This window comes from Buteo buteo, chromosome 5 (genome assembly GCF_964188355.1).
Source record: "Buteo buteo chromosome 5, bButBut1.hap1.1, whole genome shotgun sequence".
Lineage (NCBI taxonomy): Eukaryota > Metazoa > Chordata > Aves > Accipitriformes > Accipitridae > Buteo > Buteo buteo.
Genome location: NC_134175.1, coordinates 52773639 through 52801458, shown reverse-complemented (window position 1 = coordinate 52801458; position 27820 = coordinate 52773639). Strand labels below are relative to the sequence as shown.

At 39.3% G+C, this 27820-nt stretch overlaps 1 protein-coding gene across 5 annotated transcripts; it reads left to right on the top strand.

Moving 5' to 3' along the window:
- Nucleotides 1–2347: 2347 nt before the first annotated feature.
- On the top strand, nt 2348–27752 carry PRPF40A (pre-mRNA processing factor 40 homolog A). Of its 5 annotated transcripts, none has more exons than XM_075029085.1 (26): nt 2348–2825; nt 3945–4082; nt 7094–7174; nt 9749–9779; nt 10023–10045; nt 12136–12237; nt 12344–12454; nt 12910–13030; nt 14332–14356; nt 14744–15058; nt 15958–16066; nt 17012–17076; nt 17722–17886; nt 18595–18703; nt 20172–20322; nt 21126–21259; nt 21649–21763; nt 21909–22012; nt 22188–22304; nt 22823–22960; nt 23594–23689; nt 24694–24780; nt 24870–24966; nt 25068–25129; nt 26300–26428; nt 27600–27752. In XM_075029085.1, the coding sequence occupies exons 1-26, from the start codon at nt 2460–2462 to the stop codon at nt 27690–27692; spliced, it is 3084 nt and encodes a 1027-aa protein (XP_074885186.1). In that variant the 5' UTR covers nt 2348–2459; the 3' UTR covers nt 27693–27752. The 5 variants fall into 5 exon arrangements, with proteins under 5 accessions (XP_074885186.1, XP_074885189.1, XP_074885188.1 ...); XM_075029088.1 differs by having other exon boundaries at nt 2349–2825; nt 12160–12237; nt 21921–22012; XM_075029087.1 differs by having other exon boundaries at nt 2349–2825; nt 12160–12237.
- The last annotated feature ends 68 nt before the right edge of the window (nt 27753–27820 follow it).

Sequence of the window (27820 nt, the reverse complement as noted above, 5' to 3'; positions counted from 1 at the left end):
AGAACTCTTAATTAGAGACTCTCATCCAAGCCCAGTGACATTAGACACGTATTTTTTCAGCCTGGATATAGTATTTCCTATTTACAGAGTTTTAAAATAATCTGTGCATTTCACACAAAATAAATTAAGCTTCGAAATAGAAGTGTTGCTCCTTATTAAGGAATAACAAATTGACTTGACAGGTACATTTGGTATAGAGGAAAAACCAGCAGCAGAACTAGAAACAGTTCCACCAAGTTCCACCACAAGAGTATCACTACAGTAGGACGATCCTGTTGTAGTGTTACAGAGATCGTAACTTTGTGTCTTTGTAGGATCACAGCTTAGGCAAATCCTGTCAGTCATCACGCGGAACTTAAGACTACTATTAAACAGACTTGTTAAGTGACAGGAGTAGGACACCTGCACAAAATGCTTCCCCATTTAGAAGCTAGCACTTATTTGCAGTATCAAAAAAACCCAAACCGAAAGAACCTCACACACCATTACATCTAAAGGTCCACATTTGCAACAGATTTTAAAAACCTACAAAAATATGTACAATGTGCTCACCTCTACTTACAAGTTACAGATACTGAGACATAAAACAATGAGATGACACTATGTATATAAATGAAATAAAGACACATCCCGTACAATTTTTACCTTGATATAATAAATGAACTCCCTCCTGCAAACCAAAAACTTTTCAGTAGGTGTATATATTCTTATAAAAAGCTAGCTACACACCATATGCAAAAAACCCCAGTTTGACACAGTTTTACCATTTTATTGGAAACCAAGAGTTACATTTTACACTTAATTTCAGTTTAAGTTACAGTGAGTTTTAACATTGGGTCAATTTTCAGCTCTCCTTTTCTGGCCCTTCCCCCCCCACCTTCTCTCACCATTTCCAGTAGCAAATCTGACCACAAATTACGAAAGGGGCTGAGAGACCAGGACAGTTACTGCTGCAGGACTGAAGTAGTAAGGCACGTTCTGATCTGAAGCAGGGCAGAGGGTAGAAGGAGAGAGAAGACACAAAGAAACAGTGTGAAACTGATGTTTAAGATAGTCTGTTGGTTCAGGTCAAGCTCTATCAAGCAGAGTTTATATTCTCGAAATAAAAAGCAAGAAGTAGGGCTTTTTAAAATTAATGTTACTTTGAATCTCTATCAACGTCCATCATATTAAGTATTCTCAAAAACTTATTCATAAAATATGCATTTCATAAAAAATGTTGTACAGAACCCGTGAAAGCATCAACACGTTTGCAATGTCACACCTTGCCCAGCTAAGCCTCTCCTACTCAATTCTCATTCGAGGCAGCAGAACGGGATTCCTAAAAAGGATAAAACCTCTCAGGTGCTTCCACAAGTCTCCTTGGAAAAGGTCAAAGGCTTCAGTGCTTCAAGAAGCCCTAACTTCAACTATCTTCGACAAGATTTGTAACAACGCTCTACCTCAACTTGCCCTAAGTAAACCAGCGACTATAATTTAAAGCAGGACACTTTTCTCCTCGGAACTGGAGGAAGACTTACAGAGCTGCCAACGCAGGGTTTTTTCCAGGGCGACAAATCCCCCCCACACACACACTGTGCGGCTCTCAACCCACAGGGCGGCAGAAAGCCCCCCCCCTCAGGGCGGCGATACCCGTCCCGCGGGCCACGCCGGTCCCGAGCGGGCTCAGCTCAGCTCTTCCACGGGCCTACCTCAGCCTCCCGGCTGAGCAGCCCCAGGCTGCCCGCCCTCAGCCACGGTTCGACGGCGGGGGAGAGCGGGCCGGGCCGGGCCGGGCACCTTCTCCCGCCCCGAGTAACCTCCTCCGCCACAGCGGCCGCTGCACACGGCCCGCTTCTCCCTCAGGAGGCGCCTACCACCGCGCTCCCTAGGGGAGGGGGGGTATGCTGCCGCCCCGCCGCGCGCCTATAGCTGCCCCGCTCGGCACGTACCAACCCGCACCGGCACAGGGGGGAGTGGTGGAAGGGGAGCGGACAATGAAGCCGAACCTCCGGGCCGGCACGTACCACCTGCCTCACGGCGGAAGGGAGAGCGACCGCCACCTCCCGGTCTGCTTGAACGGGCGGCGAAGGCGGCGCTAGGGCGCCTCCCCCCTCCCTCCTCCTCCTTCAGACGCTCCTGGTGCCGCCCGGCTCCTGGCGCCCCGCCCCGCGGCCCACGTGAGCCGTTTCCCAGCGTCCCCTCCGCTCGGCCCCCGCCGCAGCCGCTTCCCCCCGTGCGAGCTCCGCGGCCCGGCGGGCCCGTTCTCTCCGCGGAGGCCCCTCTGCTCACCGCCGACGCCGCAGGGCCCTCCGAACCACCACTCCCCCCTCTCGCCCCGGTCGCAGGCCCGGCGAACCGCTTATTTTCTCCGCGGCTCCCCCCCCGCCCCGACCCGCTCGCCCCCCGCATCCGCTCCGGGCGTCCGGCGCTAAGAGAAGGCGGAGAAGAACTCCTTCGCGGCTGGGCCGGCGGCCAGGATGTCAGGTGGGGACTCGGCGGCGGCGGCGGCGGCGACCGCCTCCCCGCAGCCGCTCCCGTTCTCCTTGCCGAAGCCCCCTCCCCTCATGCAGCTGACGCCGGGGGACGCCGTCCGCCCCGTCGCTTCCGCCGCGGACCAATCGCCGAAGAGCACCCGGCTGGCGGGCCGCCCGGATTGGCCGGCCGGCAAGCCAGTCAGCCTGCTGGCCCCGCTGCTCCCGCCCCGCGGGGAGCCCGAACCGCTGATGCCCTTTGGCCCCTCGTCGCGGCAGCCACTCAGAGGGCGGCTTCTTGGCAGGTGCAGCGGCGGCAGCCTGCTGAGCCCCTCGATGCGGCCCGGCGGCGTCGACCGCGGCTCCCTCATGGTGAGTTGTGGGGGGAGTTACCTCAGAAAGTAAGAGAAAAGGCGGTTAGACTCGGAGCAGGGTCTGAGGAGGTTTTGAGGGAGTGCGGCTCTTCTGCCTTGACTTACCTGGGCAGCGTCTGAGAGCCATTAAACAGGCGAGCTGTCACCGCCTGGCTTGTGAGACTCAAGGGTGTTGTGGGGAGGGGGGCGGTGTCCGGTGTTAGGTTCGGAAGTTCCAAACCTTTCTGGTTGTTTGTGATTTCCTCACGTGAACCGCCCGCTCCCTGCCTCAGAGAGCCTTCTGGTACAAAATAATAACAGAAAAATTGTTTTTAAAGACATCAAAAAGAAGCGTTACTTATTTTTTTTCCACTAATGATCTTTCTCAAATGATGTTTTGCTTAAGAACAGTTTTCATCTTGATAACGAGGGTACTTTTGTGACACATTTCTGCATGTGTGTATCTAAGTTATATGTTCTTCAAAGTAAAACGCGTTCCAGGATTTATTCTAAGCTGCTTCTAGAGCTGTTGCTTCTGTCTAGAATAGAAAGCTCTTAATATGTTTCGGTAGTTTAAAAAAAATTTGAAAAAATGTCCATATCCGTTTTTGTACCAGCAGTGTGACTGTACCAAGTATTGGAACAGCAACAGGATTCAGGTTTTTAGGAAAATAGGGAGACGGGGATGGTACGCAGCGTAGAAGCTATTTCACACTCGGACATCAAGAGTGGAAGATAGTTTGGTTCTCTGACTGACTTTTGTGCCGCAGGGTTATGTGCGTTAATCGTAACTGTATGGAAGAGCGTGCGGAAATAGTTGCATTCCTAAATTTAGTATGTTTTTCTGTGACAAACCATAAGATGAAAGATTATGGGGTTGTTTTTGTTTGCTTGTTTGTTTGTTTTTCATTTGGATGTTGGTTTTGAAATTTTAAATGGATTTGTTAATTATGATTCAGTCTGGCTCTAGAGGACCTGGAAGAGTGAAGGATCTTGCTTGCTGTCTTGCAGTTTCAATCTAAAACTGCCCAAATCATTTTCAGTTCAGTGTTGAGTGCTTCTTTGTTATTAATGCTTTTGTGGGGGCTTTGGGTTGTTGGTCTCATGCTGATTTTTCTCATTTGTTGCTGCCTTTCAGATGGGACACCCAGGCATGCCACATTATCCTCCCATGGGAATGCACCCTATGGGTCAGAGACCACCAAATATGCCGCCAGTTCCACACGGTATGATGCCTCAGATGATGCCCCCCATGGGAGGACCACCAATGGGGCAGGTAAGGCAGTTTTACAAGATTCCTCTTTTATTTCTGTCTTCCCATAACGATGTCAGGTAATCCCTGAGGTAGGTAAGTCTCATACAGTAGCTTGCAAACGGTAAGGTTAATAGTTTGGGGTATTTTGTGCCACAGTTCCTCTCCATGCAGAAACTTCTCATTTGTCGCAGGTAATTGATGCACCTCATGTGTAACTTTAATTGTAAATAGCCATAGGTATGAATCCGTAATTTGTTTTTTATTAAAGCTTTTTGGTAGTTTTCTTTAGATTTTGAAGAAGTAAAGTTGTCTTACTAATACATACTGGAAACATAAAGTAGTGGTTCTTTTCAGAGGTAGTAATGGTAGAGAACTTCATGTTTCTTTAATTCTTGGCTAAATCTTATGTCTACACAGATGGCCATTATAGGGAGATGCAAGGGAAGAAATAATTACATTTTGAATTTTTGCAGAATTCTTTCTTGAATCCTAGGGAGTGGTTTATGGTTCTGTGTATATGCAGTTGTTGCTAGTGTCGTGTGATTGAAAAATTAACTTGGCCATTCAGGTTGACAGGTGTGAACCTGGGTTGACAGGTAGAGTAGCCAGAATCATATCCGTGCTTTTTTCAAATTTAAAGCTTTTTTTTTCAGTAATCAAAGATCCTCTCCTGTGTGATTTCTGATTAAATTCTGAACTTCTGAAGAAACAATTCTCTTTTGGGATGTGATAAATACCTAGTGATACTACCTGTGATGGTGGTTTACATAAGTAGAAACTGAGTGTCATCAACTAGACCAGAGGGATAGAGTAGACCAGGGCAGACAGAGAATGGCAAGAAAGATTAACCCTTTGAGAATGGCCCACAAGGTCATGCTGGCAACTCAGTGTCTCCTTTTGCAGTGCCTTGGACAGAGCGTGTGTCTTTTTTTTTTTTTTTTTTTTTTTTTTTTTAACTGGTTTATAAAGGCTTGGTAGGAATCTCTTCAGCATGGTTTTGCAGCCTATTAAAGCTTCTGGTATAAAAATAATGCAGTTTTAAAAAATGAGGAGGACTTGACTATTAGCATGATGGCTAATAGCATGAGCTTTTGTATGTGTTCATTAGAAACTTAAGTAGCAATTCTGTTTTATTCCCCTACTTCAAAGTTCTTTCATAGCTTCTCTTCCACTGTTCTCACTCTCATACGTTGAATATTTCAATCTTTAATATTTTAGCGAGCAATATAGACAACTCGGGGCTTTTTGGTAGATGTAGAGCAAAAAGCTAAAGATACATGGCAGAGAGATTAGAGGCTCAGTTACCCTACAGCCTTAAGGATGGGACAGGATGGTGATATTCTCACACCAGAACTATTGTGCTGGAAGTATCAGTCCATGTTGGCTTGTTTCCTTGAATGATAAGTTCTTTCTTCCAGCAGATATCAGAGGTTTATTTGTGAGGCTTTGCAGGATGGGATGTTTTGCAGCTTGTTTTTCTTCTTTCTGAGGTGAAGCCCTGCAGGACAGGTACTTTGCATAGATAATAGCAATGGCCTCCTGTCAGCATCATTCAGAGGAAGGTCTTTTGGAAAAGAATTCCCTTTCCTTCCCAATTTTTTTTCCTTTGCTGACTTTGGGTTAGCGTTATGCAGAAACCGAGCAGTGCACAGGGTTTCTTCAGGACCTGGGCCAGGGCTTTTAAGAAGTTTCACATGCTCAGAGCCCTTAGTTGCAAGTAGCCGTGGGGCAAGAGTGCTTTCTTCTCCTGCTTCTACAGGATGGCGAGGAATGGGAGGGGCCGCCTTCCAGTCTTTCCTTCCTCCCTCACCCTCCCAAGAAAACCTTGTGGATTTGAGGGTGGAGCAGTAGCCCTACCACATATCCCTCTCTCCGCACAAGATGCAAGATGAGGAGAGTGGTAACCTGATGCTCCCTGAAGATAGAGGGGGATGGGGTCACTTGGCCAGCCTGCCAAGGACAATAAAGGTAAAGGGGCATAACTGAAAGGTTGAAGGGGGTTGACTTCTCGAGACCTGTCGGGATGAGTGGCCAAAAGTTCGTGTTCGTGATGACCCAAATGATATATTTTGTTCATTTTGCCACTTTTTTATGGCTTGTTAATTCTTAAAAGCCAGGATCAGTAAAAATAATGGGAAACATGCAAGGTACTAAACACTTTTTCAGTAGCATTTTTGACATCTTCTCGGTGCATCACTTCAGTGATGCATAACTTCTGCATAACTATCCCTTTGAGACTATAAGCATGAATATTTGAGCAAAAGCTAGCTTACCTGAGCAGCAGTTCTGTGGTTTTTTGGTCTCATCGGACCACCCAGCAAACTCAGAAACAAGTCTAGACTCAAACTTTTCATTTCTGTAGTGTTGTATGTCCCCATTACCAAGTTCACACTGTTAACATGGTTTAATATTGTATGTTTTTTTCCCATACCTTTAAAAAAACCAGTTCAGAATTTGTTTTTGAGCTTTGATGTTTAAATTTAATAGCTCTCTTCATCTTGAAGTTGTTTGCAGAAATTCATTCTTCTAGTGTCCCTGTAAAGTGTTTCTTCCTATTTGTGAGGTAAGAGGAAAAAGAGGCAGGTTGAAAGTTGTCAAAAAATGTGAGCAGAACTAATCTTAGAGTTTGCCTTTCCTTTGTTTAGTTTGTTCTTTGTGGCCTTGGAATTTTGCAGAAATCTTTCCCAACCTTTATTTTTCTTGCTTTAACTTAGCATTTCATTAATAGCTTATCAACAGATCACACATCTTAACATTTGCTGTTGTTCTTCCGTAGTTCGAATGGTCTTGTTTATCAATATTTCCTATCAGACTTTGGAATACCATAGAGACGTTATTCCTAATGTCGGTTTCGTAGGAGCATAGTGAAGGGAATGAGAATTCTACAAACCTTCTTGTTGCCAAGTGCTTAAAAGGGTTTTTTTGGATTAAAAACTAGTACCAGGTAATTGTTTTTAAATAAAAATAGAAGAATCCTCATATTTTATGTTTAAAATATCATAAAATATATCTGAAATGCTATTTAATTATAGATGCCTGGAATGATGCAGTCAGTAATGCCTGGAATGATGATGTCTCACATGTCTCAAGCTGCTATGCAGCCTACAGTTCCGGTGAGTTTAACTTAACTTTTCTGGTTTTTAAAAGGTCTTTGTGTCAGTTGCTGTCATTACTTCGGTATGGGTATGCCTTTGTTTTCTTGAATTGGATTATGAAAAAGATTTAAAGACATTTAAAGTAACTGTCGGAGATTCACTTAACAACAGTTCTATCCACTTAAATTTAGAAATGAATTATTTTTTATTTTCTTACCATGCAGATAGTACATCCCCAAGTCAGATTTCTTCCTTGTAGAACTCTGAATTTTTCTATAGTGCTAAGCACAAAACCTTTGCTACTGCTTTTGTTGATTATTTTAAAAAATAAGTTGGTTAATACTCCACTTGTTTGTTGGGGTTTTTTCATTAAGGGTTTGCTGAAAGAATTTTATTGTGTTAAGCAGTCAGTCTGCCCTCTGGAGTTGAGAGAAGAATCACAAAGACACAAAGTTTATGCAAAATAAGTAGAGAAGGGACTGTTAGGAAAAGGATGTAATGTCTCTTTGATGTGTACTAGATGACTGAGAATTCATACCAGAGAAGGGATGATAATTGTCTTAACAGTGGAGAAAAACTTAAATTTAGTGCTTGGGCTTTATCAGACACTAGAGTATCTATCTGTTAGTTACAAGTTTTTTTTCTCACTGTTGGTCTCTGTTTAAGGAGGTGTGAGTGTATGTTACAGCCTTAGTGTAATTCAAGTAAAAGTTAGTAGCTCCTTAGGCAAATTCTTGGGAACCGTCCTTCATTAGGTCTTGTGCTCCTGTAGCTACTTCCTAATGCACTAAATGTTTCAGAAGCTACCAAGTAGGAAGGATGCTAGTGATTTTCCCCCACTTCCCATACAGAAGTTTGTTACAAATTTCTGACAAGTGATGCTCATGGAAAATTCTGAGAGAATTTCAGACCTTTGCGGGGGGCGGGGGGGGGGGGGGGGAAATCTTAAAAAATGCTATGACCAAGAGAGACTTAAAAGGAGAGGGAGGGATCAGTGCTACCATCAGTCTAATTTTGAATTTTACTGTATATTTTTACATATTTTGGCAAGATGGCAGATCATTTGGTTTTCTAATACTGGATTAGGAATAAATTTTGATTTAATTAAGTCTGTGGATATATGGTATTCAGGAGGCAAAGTAGCATGGCAGAGAGCTCCAGCTTTTAATTTTGCCCTTAAATCTCTTGGTGGTGATGGCAGGACCTCATGACTTTGCACATGTTTACGAGGAGGCATTTGTCTGTCATGGCAGCATTCTTGTACCTCTCTGCTATTGCATGTGTACCACAGCCTGGAAAGTGTTTTAGAAATAAAAGAATGATTTTGCTGGTTTCTAATTTAAAACAATTTGTAGATGAGTAAAAAAAATCGTGACCTTCTTTGCAGCTCTGATGATTTTCTTGGTAAAGTTCATGAAATGATTGACTTGTTATAATTTTGTCTGTCTGATGGAAAATACCTTCTCCAAGTGTAAAATGTAATCTAAAGCTCTCTGAGGCCAACTGGATGACTTGTACTGATGTCAGGGCTCTTTGGTCTTTACTGTTTCATTCAAGAATGGTGGTCTTTCAAACCACTCCTATGCTGGTTCAATATCTGTTTTGTGATCTACAGAAGTGTTTACTTCCAGAAAGCTGATTTGAACCAGTGTAATTCCTAAAAATTATTATTTCAGTCAGATTAGTGCTCTTACAATACACAGCAAATCAGAATGGAATTTGGAAAAATAAACATAGGCACAAGAAAAGAAACATGTTAGAATGATTACTTACTTGAGATGCAAATTTAACTATGGCCTTGCTTAACTCACACTACTTATAGGCATATGCGTGCACACAGAGTAGCTGAAATATTTAATACACAGAATGTACTTTAAAGGCCTGAAGTTTGTTGGTGATTCACCTGGTTTAGTCCTATTGGATAATATCAAACGTAATTGATCCAATATGATTTCTTTTATCTTTTGAACAAATTTTGGTTTTTTACTTGAGGAGTTTTTTGTTAATGAAGTTTGTGGAAGAGAGCTGAAAGAAAAACTCTAGCAAAAGATAAACCTGCAAGCTATATTTTTGTCTACAGAAAAAGAAAGAAATTGGAAAAACTGTATTTGAATTCTGTTAATCTTTTTCCTTAGTTTGAAAGAATTTCAAAAAGGGTATATGTAAGAGCTTTGGTTACGTGCAAGCAGTTTTTTGAATGCAACACTAATACATTTAAAGGCTTATGCCCCATAATTATAACAGAAGCCTACTAAGCTACTCCAGCAGAAATTCAGAATCTTTTTTTTTTTTTTTTTTTCACTCCTCAACCTACTCATTTGGGAGATAAAGGTGGGTATTGGAAAGATGGCAAGGGACCCCCTGGTGTAGTTTACTGGATATATTGCCTTTCTGAAAAGTAGCTTGATGTTCCTAATGGCTTATTTAAGGAGCAGTAATAATTAAGTGAGCAATGAGAAGCTAGGAATCCATATTTTAAGGCAGTAGAGCATTTTGTTGCTGAAAGCACTTGTTTGGAAATGTACTGTATTTATTGGTGATTTAATTACAGTTGCACTCAGTACTAAAATGTCTGTTGATTTGTTTCTACAGCCAGGGGTGAACAGTATGGATGCACAAGTAGGTAAGTATAAACAATTTGTTACCATTTCAAAATATTTTACCAAAATTAGGTGAAGTATTAAAGGGAAAAAAAAAATCATACTTTTCTGTAAAATGTGATTTAGCATTTCAGTACCTGACATCTTCATTGAGTCCCAGAAAAAAAAATTTTTCTTTCAAACATTGATTAATTAAAGTCTTTATATAGAAAAACAAAGGAACCAAACCCCTTTTAAATAATTTTTTTTACAATTTTATTTTTTAGGTGTAACACCTCCTGGAACTCAGGTACGTGAAAACCAAATTTCTAGGAGATTGTAATAGCAGTGTAGTGGTGTGCATATGTGGCTTTGCAGGCTTAAAAGAAAAGCTTGTATCTTATTTTTCTTCTCATATAGAGCTTCTTTGCTTATTTGACTGTCAGTCTGTAATTAATAGTTAAAGTAGGTGTGTTTTCTGTTATATTTGCACTAATTTCTGAGCATTGAAGTCTTATTTGTTTCTAGTTCTTCTAGTATGCAGGACAGCAATATGAGATGTTTCTCGCGATGTTTTTAGGTCTTTTTGCCCTACCTGAGCAGCAAGTGAATTGTAGCCTAGATACCTATGTTACTTTAAAGCTGTCTGTTTTCAGATTTAAGTTTTCAGATTTGCAAGTGTTGGGCTGGATAGTTAGTCAGGGTAGAGTTGGGGTTTTATTTGCACTGAAGAAAATTGAAGGTTGTTCCTCTTTCTGTGTGTTTCCTCTTTTTTTTTTTTTTTTTTTTTCTTCCCCTTCCATGTCAGTGAATAGTTTATAAGCAGCTTTTCATTTTACTTACATTTGGGTAACTTTTTGCCTGTTACACATTAATGAATATTTTGCTTTAGCAGTTCTAATGTATATAGCAGAATTCGGTAGGCAAGGATTTAGTCTTCCTTGCTGTTCCTTAACGCACCTGCACTTAGCAGGAGAAGCCAGGTCAAGGTTCTGGTATTGTTCAGTCCTGTGTGATTTATTGGAACCTTTATTAGCATTGTCAGCTTACTGAGAGTTTTGTTACCAAAGACTTCAGCAATAAAAAGAGAATAGCCTATATAGTTACCCATAATAATTTTGAAGACATCACTGTGGTTTTTGAACAATACAAAGTACTAACATCAAAAGAATGGTTATCACCACTCCATCAATTTTGCTGCTCGTTGGTAATTTAGCTTAACTCTCTTCCCCTACCTCCCACCCCCAATGTCTTGACATTATTTGAAATTTGCTTTTGTTAGTGTCTCCCTCCGTGTTTGTGGGTACATAGCATAATTTAGTACCTTAAATAGGAATAAATACTGGGTAGGTTGCCTGAAAGGTGATTTAATGTAGGTTGAGCTTGTGTACAGGATGGTGGCACACAGGCCAAATTTACTTCATTAGATGTTTTCAGTAGTCTTCCACCTTTGCATCAGATGGGAAATCACTGATGGAACAGAATTGGTGCTGTATATCTTATTAGTGAAACTTCTGAATTGTGAATCAATGTAACTTTGTATTGAGGTAGGCAGGTCATCTGGAAGTAATCTCAAATTTTAAATTTGTCTTTCATGGCACCTTGAATGACCATGAATAACTTTCAGTCACTATCAGATTTCTATTTAAAATTTTGTAAATATTAAATTACTTCTCTAGAAGATATCCCAGACATTTACCTTTAGTTTTTTAAGATGATGAAGAAAATAGTTTGGCTAGATAACTAAGAGGTGGAATCTGTAAAAAATATTCATGTGGCCTCAAAGATACCCCATTGTAAGTTTTTGGTTGTTGCTTCGAAATTTGGGGACCTCGTACCTAGCTTAATTATTAAATATCAGTGAATATTAATTGTGCTTTTATTTCTATGAGATTTGCATTCTGTGCAATTGAACAAGGCAACTGGACCTGTAAGGAAGTTGTTTCTCCTCAGCCGTGTCCAGTAACTGAAACAGAGTAGATGGTTAAAGCTGTATTCGACCAGCCCTAATTTCAGGGAGTTCATATAAGCTGTGGATGAAAAGCAGTAGGAAGGTACTCCTGAGTTCACACTAAACTCTTGAAGTCAGAACCTTCTTGAAACAAATTTTTCTTGGTTTTGAAAACAGGGTGTGCTTCTGGGACTTTCACTTGAAGTTGTTAGGGTCTGATCACTTTCACTTTTGCTTTCTTTTCTGATGGTAATTGGCTGCCTTGGATTGCTGAATGGGAGGGATTGTGAGACATAGTAGCTCTTGTCACAAAGAAGTAGTTTCTTGAAAACAATACTGACTTAAATGTGTTTAGATTTTGGCTTGCTGTCTTTGCTGCTGGATTACTTTAGTATATTTAATATACACATTCAAATGAAAAACAAATATTAACCAGAATGTCTTTTCAGAGCTCTGTTTTGTTTCGCCCTCAGACAACACATCCTGTAGTTTGCGCAGCCCAGCAAACCGCCACAACCAACAGTTCTGTTAATGAAGAGCACTCTAAACAGGTTTATCTGCTTTCCACTTGTATTTAACTTCTTTAGTGGCTTTTGATAGCATTTCAGTCAATAATTATTGTTCACCATTAATGGTGTATATTTTTATTTTTCCTAGAAATCTACATGGACAGAACACAAATCACCTGATGGAAGAACATATTACTATAATACTGAAACAAAGCAGTCTACGTGGGAGAAGCCAGATGATCTTAAAACACCTGCTGAGGTAAACTACATTCAGATGAAGATTACTGTACTGTGTGAGTTTGTGTGAATGCAAGAATTTACTAGCATAACTGTCATGCAGGAGGATAGCTGTGCCAATAGATTTCTTTTTTTACTAATGGGAGCAAACTTTTAAAATAAGGAATTGTTGCAAAAATGTTTGTATTGCGTTCCTTATGCTGTTGGAACTTGAGGCTGAAAAATGGACAAAACTCTGGACAGTTTTGATCAATTTTTAGATAAATTGTCTTTATTAGAAAGATGCCTTTTAATATTTAGATAAGTAATGTGTTTGTTTATCACTAGGGAGGATTTTCCTTGGAAAGTATATGCCTTGTGTTCATTGATCCTTTAGTTATTTCTTGGCGTAGTGTTTGTGGCTCACTTCTAGCTATCCTTTTAATTTTAAAACACCATTGTAAGTCTGATTTTATGTTTTTGTTTTCTGTCCATTAGCAATTGTTGTCTAAATGTCCCTGGAAAGAGTATAAATCTGATTCCGGAAAGCCCTACTATTATAATTCCCAAACAAAGGAATCACGCTGGGCAAAACCCAAAGAGCTTGAGGATCTTGAAGGTAATCTTAACAAAAATGAGTAGGGAGGGTGGCAGTGTGTTGCAAGCTGTGCGTATGCATGACTTTTGGTAAAAATTTGGTATCAAAGCATAGCAGTCAAACTTCTGTTAGAAATTAAATCTATTGAAATAAGCTGTATGTAGTAGAGTTAATGCAGTCTGAGATTTCGATGGAGTGGTCTTGTCTCCTGTGTGCTCACCACCGCATCGCCGTACTTTTTCCATTATACTCTTAGTTCTTCCCTATTTATGTGGCGGCAGCAGCAGCTCCCCCTCGTGTCCCTAAACAGGAACTGGACTAGGATGTAATGTACTGTGGCTTGTTCAGGGCTATGTGCATGCTCTCTGTGTTAGCAGTAGGTAATGCTTCAAGTGTTTCTTCATTTTGGGGGTGCTGTAGGATTTGACTCATACTTAGCCACCAATCCTTTGGAAACCTGTAGGAACTTAGTAGGATTTGTGAAGGGGTTCAGGTTGATGGGAGAAGACAAGAGGCAGAGGGGGGCGGCTGTACTAATCCTCATTTGCTTGGGAAACCAGGGTGAAAGGGTGCTGGACTTCTGTAATACAGTATAACTTATAATTTAGTAAGAATTACATTTTGTTTTGGTGTCTTGGAAGAATGTTGAAAATAGTAATGCATTTTATACTCAAAGCAGTAGTACTGGCTCTCTGCTGAAAGCCAAAATTGTGTGTAAGGCTTTGCTTAGGTATCATTTTGCTTTTAATTTTTGACAAAAACTTTTGAGAAACTATGATGTGGCAAAACTACTAGTAGGTTTTTTATTGCCCTTCTGTATTATAAAGGCACTGTCCCCTTTTGTACAAACATCATATGATGCTGTGCTCCTAGTTTTTGCTTTTAGCGTGGTTTTGTTTGGTACTGTAAGATGATGAAAAAAAATATACAAAATCAGCTGGGGTAAGAAATGAGTATTTTTAAAGAAGTACTGCAAAGAATAAGCATCAGTGACTGTTAGAATAAAAAAGAAAGATCTGCTTCAGTAAGCCTGATTTTCTGTTCTTTAAGCTAGTTTTTTAAAGCTGAAATAATTATTTTAATCCAAGAAGTCGTTCTTTATATACCCTAACCTTTCTTTAATGGAATTTCTAAATTTTGTTTTAGTCTGAATTGATTTCAGTCTGTAAAGGGCGCAAATATTAAAATTATTGATAGTAACAAAAATATTTTAACTGTATTCTTATAAAATCATGTTAACAGTAACTTTTTACCATGCGTATATCAACTATTTTCGAAGCTGTATTTTGATTGTTTTTTCTCCTTTCTCCTCTCTCCTCTAGCAATGATTAAAGCTGAAGAGAACAGGTATGTTCTTAATGGTATGCTAATGTTTTTTATGTTAAACTGCCTGTTTCTTAAAAATGGAATCTAGTCCTTGAATCTTAAAACGCATAAAATATTCTTCTTGCGGCTTTTCATTCCAAATAGTGGCTCAATATATAAAAACTCAAATAATATATTCTAGGTTTCTTTTTACGTTAAATGATCGATCTACATAAATACACAGTTTCAGTAAAGCATTTCCTTTCTCTAAGCTAAGATTGTTTTGTGTTCTTCTGAGATACAATCTTTGTAACTAGACCCAAACCTCTCATTTCGTACTTTATTAACTTATTTAAACTACAGGTTTCCCTAAACCATTAAATTGTCCCATGCTTGTATGTGACTGTGCCTGGTTTTTGATACCTACAGCACAAAGCCCGAAGAATCGACTCCAACGCCATCTGCTTCAGCTGCTGCAGCAGAAGCAGCAAACGCAACCACCACAGCCACAACTGCTGCTGAAGCTGCCGCAGCTGTTAGTACCACCACTGCTACTTCTGCAGCAACAGCAGCCCCTGAAGCAGAAACTGCTGCAGCTTCTTCTGTGGTAGAAAATGAGAGTACTGGCACAGCCGCAGCTGAGGAACAGGGACAAGCAACTTCTGCACCTGCTGTGCAGGAACAGAGTGCAGAAACTGCAGCTAACGCAGCAGACGACTCTTCCAAGCAGGAGGCCTCAGCAGAGTGAGTGAAATGGCAAAGCATGTGGCTTTGCTGCAGTTTTGTACTTCTTCTAGGATCTGGTTTATCTTCAATTGTAGGTGGCCACGCTTCTCTGACAGTTAGCCGTTTCTTCAGTGAAACATGAGCATGAATCGGTGGCAGCAGAGAATAATGAGTAAGAAAGCAAGGAAAAAGTATTAAATCTATTTCTAGAAAAATTAACGCCCTTCCCTTGCCAACCCTCTCCCAAAGCTCTTAAAACCTACAGAGAACATTAGTGGTGTGAACATTTCATAAATTTTCAGTAGTTTTAAGACTTTCCTGGGGTAACATTATATGCTTACCCTGTATGTTTCCTCTTCCATAGATCTGCGCAATTGGCTATCATTAGAAGAAAATGCAGTACTAAATAGATCTTTATCTGTTCCAGCAGAAATGAGATCCTTTGTTTTTTAATAATGGAGACTTGATTATGTGGACAATTACAGCTTATGATTTTTTATCATTCAAACAGAAAAGAAACACGCTGGGGGGGATTATAGCCAGCAGGACATAACTAAGGGAAAGAGGCATATTTTTAGGCACTCCCCTTTATATTTTTATATAATATATATATAAACCTGCTAAATTTCAGCATTATATTTTTAGGAATCATTTCTAGGTAACTTGAGCAGGCAGCTAATTGCATAAGTGATAATACTTTTCTGAAATAGTTTGCTTTTTTGATCAGCTGTGTATGGTGTCTGTAAGGAAAAGTCTTGTACAAATTGCAGTATTTATCGTGTAGCATTATTATTTTTCTTTGAGTTGCTATTTAAAAAAACCTCATTCTATCTGATTATGGTAGTTTATGACTCTTCAGTGGCTCTAACTTAGAAAAAAAAATGCTTAAGTGTAAAATTATTGATTTTTTTATATAGTGCTGCTTCAAAGAAAGAGGACGACGATGCCCAACCAGTTAAAAAAACGTATACATGGAATACAAAGGAAGAAGCAAAGCAAGCGTTTAAAGAACTGTTAAAAGAAAAGGTATTTTGGTCAATTATTCTTAATGCTTTATTGAACTGTAAAATCTGCATTTGCCAGAAATTGCTAGACTTTTTTTTGTGAAGAATTTCTCACTGTCGTGGAAGAGGATTTTTGCACTAGACAAGAAATGAGGGAAAGGAATATTACAGTGAAAACAACACACAGTTTAAACTTTTTTCAGCAATTTGGGTGAGTGGGGAGGTTTTGAGTTTTCATCAGGGCGCTCAGTTCAGCTTTTTCTTATTTTCTTCCTTTTACACAATCCCCACACTAATGAAAACTTGTAATCAGGTCTTTGTCCAAAATTCAAACTGGAACAGTGAGTGATTTGATGGACAGCTTCACTAGATGCTTCAGAGACAGACAGTGTAGAGGTCCCTGTGGAAAAAGGACAAACTGTTAGGTTTAGTATGCAGTGTTTCCATAAGCTAGTCTGATTTAAAGACACATTCTTTTTCCCTATGAAGTAGTAATTCTAAAACTGTATTTAAGTGTTGTAGAAATTATGGTTGCCAGTATTTTTGTCTGACAGTGAGGTACATTTCTAATGAAAGTGTTGCCTGATCATCTGAGCCCTCAATTTTTTATCTTTGTTTTAAAGATGAAGTGGGAGTAAAATGAGACTGGCTTTGGTTTTCCCTCGGAGTATATGGGATCTGTTTGTGTGTTTTATAGAGAGTCAGCATAGTTCTATAGTAGACAAACTTCCAGAAGAATTTATTGTAGAAATGGCAATAAACCCAGAAGTACCTTGTTTTGTTTTCCATGTTGACTGTTAATAAAACTTAAAAAAAAAAAATTGTGACAAAGAATGTTGTCTTAACCTTGAAAGAGTAGTGCTTTTTTTTTGTCTCCCCCCCCCCCCCGGTCTGTTTTTTTAAGGAATTGGTCATTGTTGGATATTGGTTCCAAACCTAATTAGTTAATGATTTAATGTCTTCACAGCGAGTACCATCCAATGCCTCTTGGGAGCAAGCTATGAAAATGATCATTAATGATCCCAGATATAGGTACTGCTTGATTCTTTCCTCCTTAAATTTCTACTCAAACACTGTTTTACGTAGTTTGACTTTACTGACATAACTTTTGATTGTTTTAATAGATATTTGTGCATTTGTGAACATGTACCATTGTCGGGGAATTTTGTTCCTTTCATATGTAAAGAAATGCAAGTCCTAGGCTTAATTTTTCTTTCAGAAAAAATGTGGCAGTTGTTGGTTGTATTTTATGCTATTTATATTAATTTCTTGGGAATAAAAGCATGCATTTACAATGATGGAGCTGAAGACTTCCTAGGTTACTTTTTGAAATGAGTGGCTGCTAAAAACATTGGCAGAAAAGTAGTTGATATCTATGATAAAAATAATATTGTAATGTGAAATGTGTAAATGCAACCTGAAAACATGATAGTAGCTTGTGGTTTATTATGGACTGCTTTTACTAGCAAGTGCTTGTTTTTATTGCTTTTTTTAAAATGATCTTCCATTAATCTTAAAGGAGAGACAGGGTGATGACTGGCCATTTAGATTATATTTAATTTTGTCTCAATCTGGATTATTCAAATCTGTTATCTTCTGGTTCTTTGGTTTTGTTTTTCTAATGTAATTCCCTTTTGTATAACTGACATTGTTGCTTTCTTTTTCTTTGATATGAAGTGCTTTGGCAAAATTAAGTGAAAAAAAGCAAGCCTTTAATGCTTACAAAGTTCAAACAGAAAAAGAAGAGAAAGAAGAAGCAAGATCAAAATACAAAGAAGCTAAAGAATCCTTCCAGCGTTTTCTTGAAAACCATGAGAAGATGACATCCACAACAAGATACAAGTAAGACCCATATTAAATGAGGTTCCAGCCTTTACTAGCTTGCCAAGTTAATAATCAAACCTTGCTGCCTTGCTCTTGGTGAATGCTAACCTTTGTATGCGCTCAACCTAGAAAAGCCTGTAACTGAAATTTTTATAGGAACACAAATAGTCTCATTTTCATAGAATGTATTTAAGACCCAGGCAAAAACCAACTCAAATGAGTGATGTGCTGGTGATAATGGGTTGAGCTTCTAATAAGTAGAAATGAAAGATAACACTGAGAGGAGTTTTATATTACATCTGCCATTAAGAACAAAGTAGTTCTGATAGCTTGTTCATGGAAGTTCAAGCCCAAAGGGAGGTATGTCTAATAAGCTTGTTGCTGAAAATTTTGTAGATCTGATATCGTATAATGTTTGCTAGAACAGTGACCTGAACATGTGCTAGTCCTCAGATAAAACCTACTAATGTAATGCCCTGCAGGTGAACTTGCACTTCTGTGGAGAGGAGTGTATAGCAGCATCAGCTGTAATTTTTAAGTGTTTCCTTTGTTTGTAAGAGATAAAGCTGTCACAGAAAAAGTTTCCCAAGAGAGAAAATTAGGGAGATGTCATACAAAAGCATTGCTACTTACAACAGGGTTCATTAATGTTATTGTAAGCTGATGGGACATTTAAGTCAGTGTTCAGCAATAAATGATTGTATGCTTTTTCTTTGTTTTATACAGAAAAGCTGAACAAATGTTTGGGGAGATGGAAGTCTGGAATGCGATATCTGAGCGTGATCGTCTTGAAATTTATGAAGATGTCTTGTTTTTTCTCTCTAAGAAAGAGAAGGTAACTTGCTTTCAAACTTAGCTTTTCACTTGTTATCTGTAAATTAGTTTATACTTCTTAGTTAAGAAATCTTGCAAACAGTGCAATTCTGAGTGTTGTTCAGCAACAGTCAAAATGCTAACAGCAGGGGAGGAATCTCTAGGAAAGGCATGGAGAACCAAATGAGAACATTGCTGCATTAGTGTGAACCATATACTGCTTACAGGTTACAGGTCAGTTTACCCTCTCTTCAAAGGTAGAGAGGAAAGATGCTATAGAGAGGGAGCTCCAGTTTAGCAAGATGTGATGGGGTAAGGGGACAAGGAAGAAGCATTGGTGGAACTCTTCAAATCTATGACTGATTTTGTAGATATGAATTTGGAGACAGTTGTTCCTTATTTCTCATTATGCAGTACATAAGGGGTATTCAATAGAGTTAGCAGGCAGAAGGTAATGAGTCCTTATCTAAACAAACTGTTGGAAGTTCTGGTCCTGCACAGTACACAACTGAAGTTGTGGAGCTAACTGCTGCAGGGTAACATTTTGGAGATCAGAATTTTCTGAAAAGCTACCTGTCTGAAACTGGGCAAGCACGGTAGGAGTAGATTGCTCTTGTTATCTTTCCCTAGTTCATTGCAGTCTGCTGGTGGACAAGATGAACCCCTGATTTGACTCTGTATGGCCGATAAAATAGCAGTTTCTTGAAAGGTCTTTGTTTTTATTGAGATATGTTGCTGCTAATTTTGCAGTGTGTTTAATTTTTAGTATGATTTTAATAAATTATATGATGGCTTTTATTCTGAATTGCTCTGAATCAGACTGTGAAACTATCACAGGCTTGTTACAGAAAGCTGCATTTCCTTTAACCTCAGGGGTACCATACCGACTGTGGGGATCTGGCCCTAACCGTATCTGGCTAGTTCATCTTCACTGAAATTTGGCAGTGATGCTAGCACTCGCCAACACCCATGGGTAGATGCAAACAGGCAATTAGAAACAAATTGCGCAGCAAGACAGTTTCTGAAATTAAATGAGACTAGTGTTAAGGTCCACACTTGCTCAAAAAACAAAACAAACAGAAAGGGGCCAGCCTTCCAAACAGCACTGCTTAAGAAATTGCCTATGATTAGCTCATCTGGTTTAGATCTGCTTTTTAACAGCATAGTGGGCCATAGTACCTTGTTGAAGCCCTGACTGTTTACTGAAGTTGCAGTTTCCAAGCAGTATCTCTGAAAGACGAGCTCCGTTTCATGAGCCTTTCCCATCTGTCAGGAACAGTCAGAGATAGTAGTACTGAAATGGTTTATCTGTGGATGCAAGCAATAACAGTATGTAAAAATTGTATGTAGGTCCAAATTGAATGATGTTGCTTTACATGTAAATGAAAGGTTAATTTTGTGTTTCCTTGGAGAACAAATATGAGGAATCATGTATTTTTGTCTATACAACCTCAAATTTAACAACAACAACAAATGCATTTTCTCCTCAGGAACAAGCCAAACAGTTAAGAAAAAGGAATTGGGAAGCTTTGAAGAACATACTAGATAACATGGCTAATGTCACTTACTGTACTACTTGGTCAGAGGCTCAGCAGTATCTGATGGATAATCCTACATTTGCAGAAGATGAGGAACTTCAGAGTATGTAAAAAGTTTATGCATTTCTTTTGGAAGAGGGAATGGATTTGTCTTTAGCAGTGAGGACTCCTGACTGGATATGGCTTGCTCTTGCCCAGTCCAGAACCACTATGACAGCTGCTGAGCAGCCTGTGTAAAGTACCCTGTCATGTTTGGTTCCTAGGAAACAGATGTCAACTTCAAAAATCATTGCTGATTAATCTTAATCATAAAGCAAAGGATACCTTTTCCATGGGGACTGAATTGGCTTAGTAGTTCTTAGCCTTTGAAATCTGAAGTATTACTTGACAATGTAATCTGTGGCAAAAACTTACACTACCTTCTGCTAGACTGAGTGAGGTCCTGCTGTGTTTGCTTTCCTAGAAGAAGTAAATTTTTTTACTATTCTAGAGTAAGAAGGTATTTTTTCCATTATGAGCAGATTTTTCTTATAAATGAGTTGATCCTGTATTTTAAGAGCAGCATGTGCATTTACACAACTGTTAAAGCATTTGACAAAGATACTCTGTGTTCTTCCTTCTGCGTTTTTAAGATACCTGTGGGAATGAGGGGAGATGCACAAGTGCTCATCCACAATACCTTTCTCATAAAGGCTTCTGTGCTCTGTATTGGCAATGATAATTTATCCCGGTTGGGGGAGGTTGGTTTCTGCTGCTGCACAGATCTTGGTACCTTTCAGTGCTCAGTGAAACTTCCACTCACTGTAACAATTGGCAACCCTTATCTCATACTAAGAAACGTTCTACAGTTAGTGGGGAGAAATACCTAATTTTTACTCTTATCGCTCTACTGTTTTCTGTTGCTAGACATGGATAAGGAGGATGCACTGATCTGTTTTGAGGAACATATCAGGGCATTGGAAAAGGAGGAGGAAGAAGAAAAACAGAAAAGTTTGCTTAGAGAAAGAAGGCGACAGCGCAAAAATAGAGAATCTTTTCAGGTTGGTGGACTTTTTCTGTTCTAGACATGTCATGTGATTAGATAATTCTATATAGCTTTTTTTATTTCTTAGGGTAGGCTAACGGGTGCGTATAATGCATCAGTTACCAGCTTTGTAGCATTTTGTCTGCTGTGTAATACATCTGTTTGCCCAAAAGCTGCAAGGGTAGGGGAAAGTAAGAGGAAATACATTTGAATGGAAAGGAAATGCAATTGGAGCGTTGTAAATGGTGGAGGAAGGCAGGAAGAAATGATGATGTAAAAAATGATTTTTTCAATCACATTTTAACAAAAATGGAATTCCAGTTATCAAGAGTGTCCATTCCAGCTGTTTGCCAAGTAAAAGTGTGAGGAGTGACTACAAACTTCCATTTCGCTTCTGTTTTGTAGCTATTTTTAGATGAACTGCATGAGCATGGACAATTACATTCCATGTCCTCTTGGATGGAGTTGTACCCAACCATAAGCTCTGACATCAGATTTACAAATATGCTTGGTCAACCTGGTAAGAATACTGTCTCTTCCAACCCTGTAGAAAGTAAGGTAAAGGTCTTGGATTTGGGGCAGAATAGAGCAGGGTTATTTGTATATTTTCTAAATGTCTAAAAAAATGCAGCTCTTGTATTAGAGCTAGCTTTTGACTTATCTAGTTTTTTCATCAGGATCGACAGCACTTGATCTTTTCAAGTTCTATGTTGAAGACTTGAAAGCACGTTACCATGATGAAAAGAAGATAATAAAAGATATCTTAAAGGTAAGAGGGGAAAATGATCCATTATGTGGTTTCATCTTTTAATGCCATATGTATCATTCAAGTGAACTCTTTGCTACTGGGAAATGGGATTTCACATTGTGTTAATGTCATGTGCATTAGCACTGAAGTGAGAGTTCCCGACTTACCTGATGCCAAAGAAGCAATTTTCTTACAGGATAAAGGATTTGTGGTTGAAGTGAATACTTCTTTTGAAGATTTTGTTACGGTCATCAGTTCAACTAAAAGAGCTACTACTTTAGATGCAGGAAATATCAAGCTGGCTTTCAACAGTGTAAGTATTAATATATAGGAATGTTTGAAAACTTATAATATGAAATCTCTTGTAAAAACAAGAGTTGGCACTTACTTTCACTGTATTGCTATGACTACTTCCATGAGAGATGCTGTGCTTTGGAGTTGTTTATCCTGATACCAGTTCCCCAAATAAAGATTGCAGAGGTTTGTCTTTATTCAAAACACAAACATTTCAACTTGAGAAATTCTGTGGTAGGAATTAAGTAATGTTCCCTCATTTGTGCGTAACTTTTGTCATGAGGGATTTTGTATGCGTGTGTTTCTGTAGTTCTGGCTTGTATGATGCATTAACTCTATTTTAGATTCTGTTTGAGAAACAGCAGTTGCGTGCTTTCAAAATAAGTAATTGGTTAATTTTCCTGTAGGCCCAAGTGACTAATCCAAAACTCTAAAGGTGAACTGTCATTGGACTTTCCAAAAATTGCATTGAACTGAATTACTAGTCTTCCATTTTGATATCTTTCAAATGATCATATGACTTCTGTTTGATAACAGCTGCTAGAAAAGGCAGAAGCCCGTGAAAGAGAGAGGGAAAAAGAAGAAGCTCGCAAAATGAAGCGGAAAGAGTCTGCCTTCAAGAGTATGTTGAAGCAAGCTACTCCTCCAATTGAATTGGACGCTGTCTGGGAAGATGTACGTATCGTCACTTAATTATGAACGTCTTTCCAAATGTATTTAACAGGCTGCTGCATGCTAATGCTTTTATAAGTAAACCTAGATTATTCTCTAAGCTCATAGTGTTTCTGTTTATATAACTTAGACACATAAAAATTGTCCTGTTGTTTTGATACTTTCATTTTAATACAATTTAAAACAAAAAAACCCTAAACCCAAACAAACAACACCCACTCCCCACCCCCCCAAAAAAAATCACACAAAGCCCCCAAACTTAATTTAAATGCAGATAAAGCATAAATGCAGATAAGCAGATAACTCTGCTTAGTTAAAAGTCTGTAACTTTGTTCTGGTTAATATTAACCTTTAAACACCTTTCCTCTCAAAGTACACTTTGTATAAAAATGCATACTTTAACAAGCTTGCATGGCTTAAATAGCATATGCAGGAAAAAACAGTGATTCTGCATGCTTCCATCTGTTACAATTTTCCTGAAGACTGTTTTGGTTGTGAAGTTGGCATAAAAAAAGTTTAGCCTTGTAACAGTACAATGGCTTTTTCAACTGGTAAAACCATGTCTCTTTTTTTTATTATTTTTATTTCTGAATGGCTCTATTTCATACTAGTATTTCATTGCTATTTTTCTTACAGATCAGAGATAGATTTGTGAAAGAACCAGCATTTGAAGACATCACTCTGGAGTCTGAAAGAAAAAGAATATTTAAAGATTTCATGCATGTACTAGAGGTAATTATTACTTTCTTTTTTCCTGATTAGAAAATATACCAAAAAAAATCTTTATAGGCTCTTAAATTGTGTGGGAAGGGAGAGGGATTTAACAGAATTCTAATGATTTCTGTTACAGTGGACGTTGTGTGTTACCTAAAAGTAATGGATAGTAAAACCTCATCTTGAAAATAAGGAACTGAAGAAACATGTCACAGTTACTTGATATTATTTGATACATAGTTGTTCTTTTAATCTGCTTCCCTAAAAGAATTTTCAGAAGTTAACATCAAAATTTCCCATTTTATTTTAGAAAAATTGTTTCTTCCTGTGATTTCATATAAAAAGTGATGAAATTAGAAATAGAACTTCTGCAGTATTTTATTCACTAGAAGTCTGGAACTTCAAGAACATACTAAGCTCTGCAGATGTAGCTTTTTTTTAATTATTATTACTGCAGCCAATTTTTTTGCTGATGTGCAAAAGGGATGATGTAGTTTAGTTTCACTCTTAACTTTTGGATGGGCTGCAGTTAAGAGTTAAGCTGCAGAAGTTTTGATAAGTCATTCTTGTTGAATAAGGTGCTGGTTTTTCCTAGATAATGTGAGATTTGATTTGCAGCACATGCTCTTTGGGGTCATTGTTTCATTTTGTAAGAGATTTTAAAATGGCTTAATTTCAGAATTTGAAATTTGGCAGAGCAAGGTACGCAGTATATCCTAGGCCATCTTGAGCAGGGGCTTTAATTGGAAGCATTGAAACAGGGATCCAGGTAATAGAAGCTGTGTGCATCCACGCCTGAAGTTGTATGCTTCCTTGCTTCTAAATGCTTCTTATTACCACTTTAACATGGCAAAACTGGTAGCTGTTCATGGGTTTTGACACAATAAATGCTGGATTATTTTTTTTTTATTTTTTTAACCACTGCTAGCCATAGATGTCTTGTGGAGGATGAGAAACATCATTACAGTTTCTCGCTGTGTCCTATGGACACATTGTAACATTTGCCTTCTCTTGTACTCTAGCACGAGTGTCAGCATCATCATTCAAAGAACAAGAAGCATTCTAAAAAGTCTAAAAAACATCACAGGAAGCGATCACGTTCCCGTTCGGTAAGGTGTTTCATGATGTCTTAAAATCTGCTTTTGTAACTATTCATAATGCTGTCATCTTGCTAATCACGTTGGGTTTGTATCTCAAGGGCTCAGAATCTGAGGATGATGATAGCCACTCAAAGAAGAAAAGGCAGCGTTCAGAATCTAGATCAGTTTCTGAGCGTTCTTCCAGTGCAGAGTCGGGTATGAGATTTTTTTTGTTTGTTTTTAAATTAGTGTTACTGTTTTATTACTGGGTCTTTATAATTTTATGGATATCTTTTTGTTTCTTCCTATGTCTGCAGAGAGAAGTTACAAGAAGTCAAAAAAACACAAGAAAAAGAGCAAGAAGAGACGACATAAGTCTGTAAGTGCAGTTAACTTTTTTGAGTTGGCTAATGGACAACTTGACACCTTACAGCCTCAGTAATCCTTTTTAGGTGTCTGTAATCATCCAGCTGCCTTTGTAATAGGGACTGTGTGAGATCAGACTGGAGGAGGGTATTGGCAACATAATAACTTTCTGTTGTATATACCTTAAGCCATTTAACACTGCTAATTTCGGGGGGGTTTAGCTGCAGCCATGCAAGCAGGTGTAAAGGACTGCACTAGTAGCCTGGTATTTGCTCTTTACCGTGGCAAATCTTGGCGTTCACTTTTTCTGTGGAGAGCTGGGAAGAATCCCAGCCATCATCTTCTCCTTTTGCCTTATGCTGAGCATCATTCCTTTTGTCTGCTTGAGTGTCAGGGTTGCGTTAGAAGCTCCAATATCAAAGGTACTGGAGCATCAAAAGGACCTAAAGAGCAGAAAGAAAGCTTTCACGCTACCAGTTGAGGCCAAAGAATATTTTTTGTCCTGGGTAAAGAAAGAAGCTTGGGTCTCTGAACTCATGTTGGCTGCAAAACTCTTCAGAAGTGATGTATTCTTTTGTTTCTGTAATTTCTGAGCAGTTAGCTGTGCCCTTCCATGGACAATGTTCACAAGGAGGGTGTATATTAATTATAAGCCACTGAGTAAGATACTAGCACTAAAGGGTTGCAACACAAACAGGGTCACCTAAGGTTAGCAACATTGGGATGAAACTTGGAATAAAAACAGTCGTGCCACCCAACCCCGCACCGTATGGTTAATATCCAGTAAAAGCCCAGCAGCATTAAAGCCAAGCAGCCATGTAACAGAAAAATATTTCCCAGATTTCACCTTTTCCAGAGATCTTATTGAATGAATGATGTTTGTGCACAGAAGAGGTTTATTGTAGAGCATCCCGCATGCCCTGTCTTTGCATGCACTGAGGATGGTAAAAGTTCTTCTGTATTGAACAAACCTCTCTCCTTTTTGTTTCAAATCACTTTAGTAATGTTTTTGAATTACTTATTTCTGCAGTAGTTAATAGGATGTGCTTAATGAGTCACCACTTTAAGCAGTTTTTCTAATATGGTGTACATCGAAATGAAGTCCGATTTTTCTGAGGTGTGGTTAGTCTATAAATTAATATTTAAGATTAATATTTAATATTTTCCCCTTTTGTTTACACAGGATTCACCAGAATCGGATATCGAACGAGAAAAAGACAAAAAAGAAAGAGAGAGCGAGAAGGATAGAGCTAGACAAAGATCTGAATCAAAACATAAATCTCCTACTAAAAAACGACCTGGAAAAGATTCTGTAAGCTTTCTTGTTTCCTTTTTATCAGATGCTTTGGGCTTTATTTATCAGTGGGGTGCTATAGTATATTATGCAAGCTTTGTAGGTGTATTTTAAATAAGGTGCTAAAGCTTTATTTACGTTCCAATTCTATTTATATATAAAAAGGGCCAAATGTTCAAGCAGAGCTTAATCATGCAGATCCTATGCCCTCACTTAGTGTTTTGTTACTGATGTGTGTAATTACCATTTGATTAAATGCTATTTATTGTCGCTAGTTGACGTAAAGTGTGAATGAGGCATGTTATTTTATAGACAGTACTGAAGCTCGGTCCATACTGTGACAAAGTGGTATTTGTGACCAAACTGCCGTTCTGTTTTCCATCCAGTTGGCCAGATTGATCTTAAAAGAGCTGAGCAGCACAGCTGGTTAAACACTGGAGTGACTGTGTGGCACCTGCATTCTAAAATTGTAGTAGTTGCAGTGCTGTGCTGGTGCTAGGCTGACAGTGGAAGAAAATCTTGGCGGAACAAAGTTCCGTAATTCTTGCACTTTTCAAGCTGGCAAGTCCTGTGGGAGCGTGCTTGTGATTGCAGTCCTGCTCTTTGCTGTGTGTATTTGTTTTGGAAGGGGCTTAGGACAGTATTTTCAGAGACGCGTAAAAGTGCTTGAATGACAAATACAAACTTCTTTTGGTTCAGCATCTTTTGGGGTCTCTTCAGGGGGGAATTACCGGCCTCGCTCTGGTTATTTGGATGGTGGTGGTGCTGGTGGCGTCTTTCTGGATAATGCCCCGTACGTTCCGCCCTCTGAGAGGAGATGGGAGGGCAGATGTCTGCTTTTTATATTATCTTCTTAAAATAAGCTGCTTTGGCCTCCAGCTGCCTTTGAAAAACCCAACAACATGGCCTAACGCAGGCATCTTCTGATAACCTGAAGGCGAGGGTGATGAAGCAGACGCAGTCTGCAGGAGGGCCTCGGCTTCGCTGGCCATTTCCCCCCTTGCCTTCCCCGCTCCTTGTTCTGGCTGCCGCACTCGGGGCTCCGGAGCGTGACGCCGAGCAGCCTTCTGCGCCGTGCGCTCCCCAACTTTCTGTCCCTGCTCCTGCTGAGGGCTCTGGGGGTAACGGTGGGGCACGGGCTGCACAGACAGTAAATGGTGCTTAGCACTGATCTTGCTTCTCTCTGCAGGGGAACTGGGATACTTCGGGCAGCGAACTGAGCGAAGGGGAGCTGGAAAAACAGAGGAGGACGCTTTTGGAACAACTGGATGAAGATCAATGAGAACATTATTTATACCAAATATGTTTACATTGTGGCATAATAAAAGAAACCAATGTCTAATTCAGGACGTGGGTTCTGATATCCTGAGTTCCATTGTTGAAATAACAGTGGGTTTTCATTTTACCACA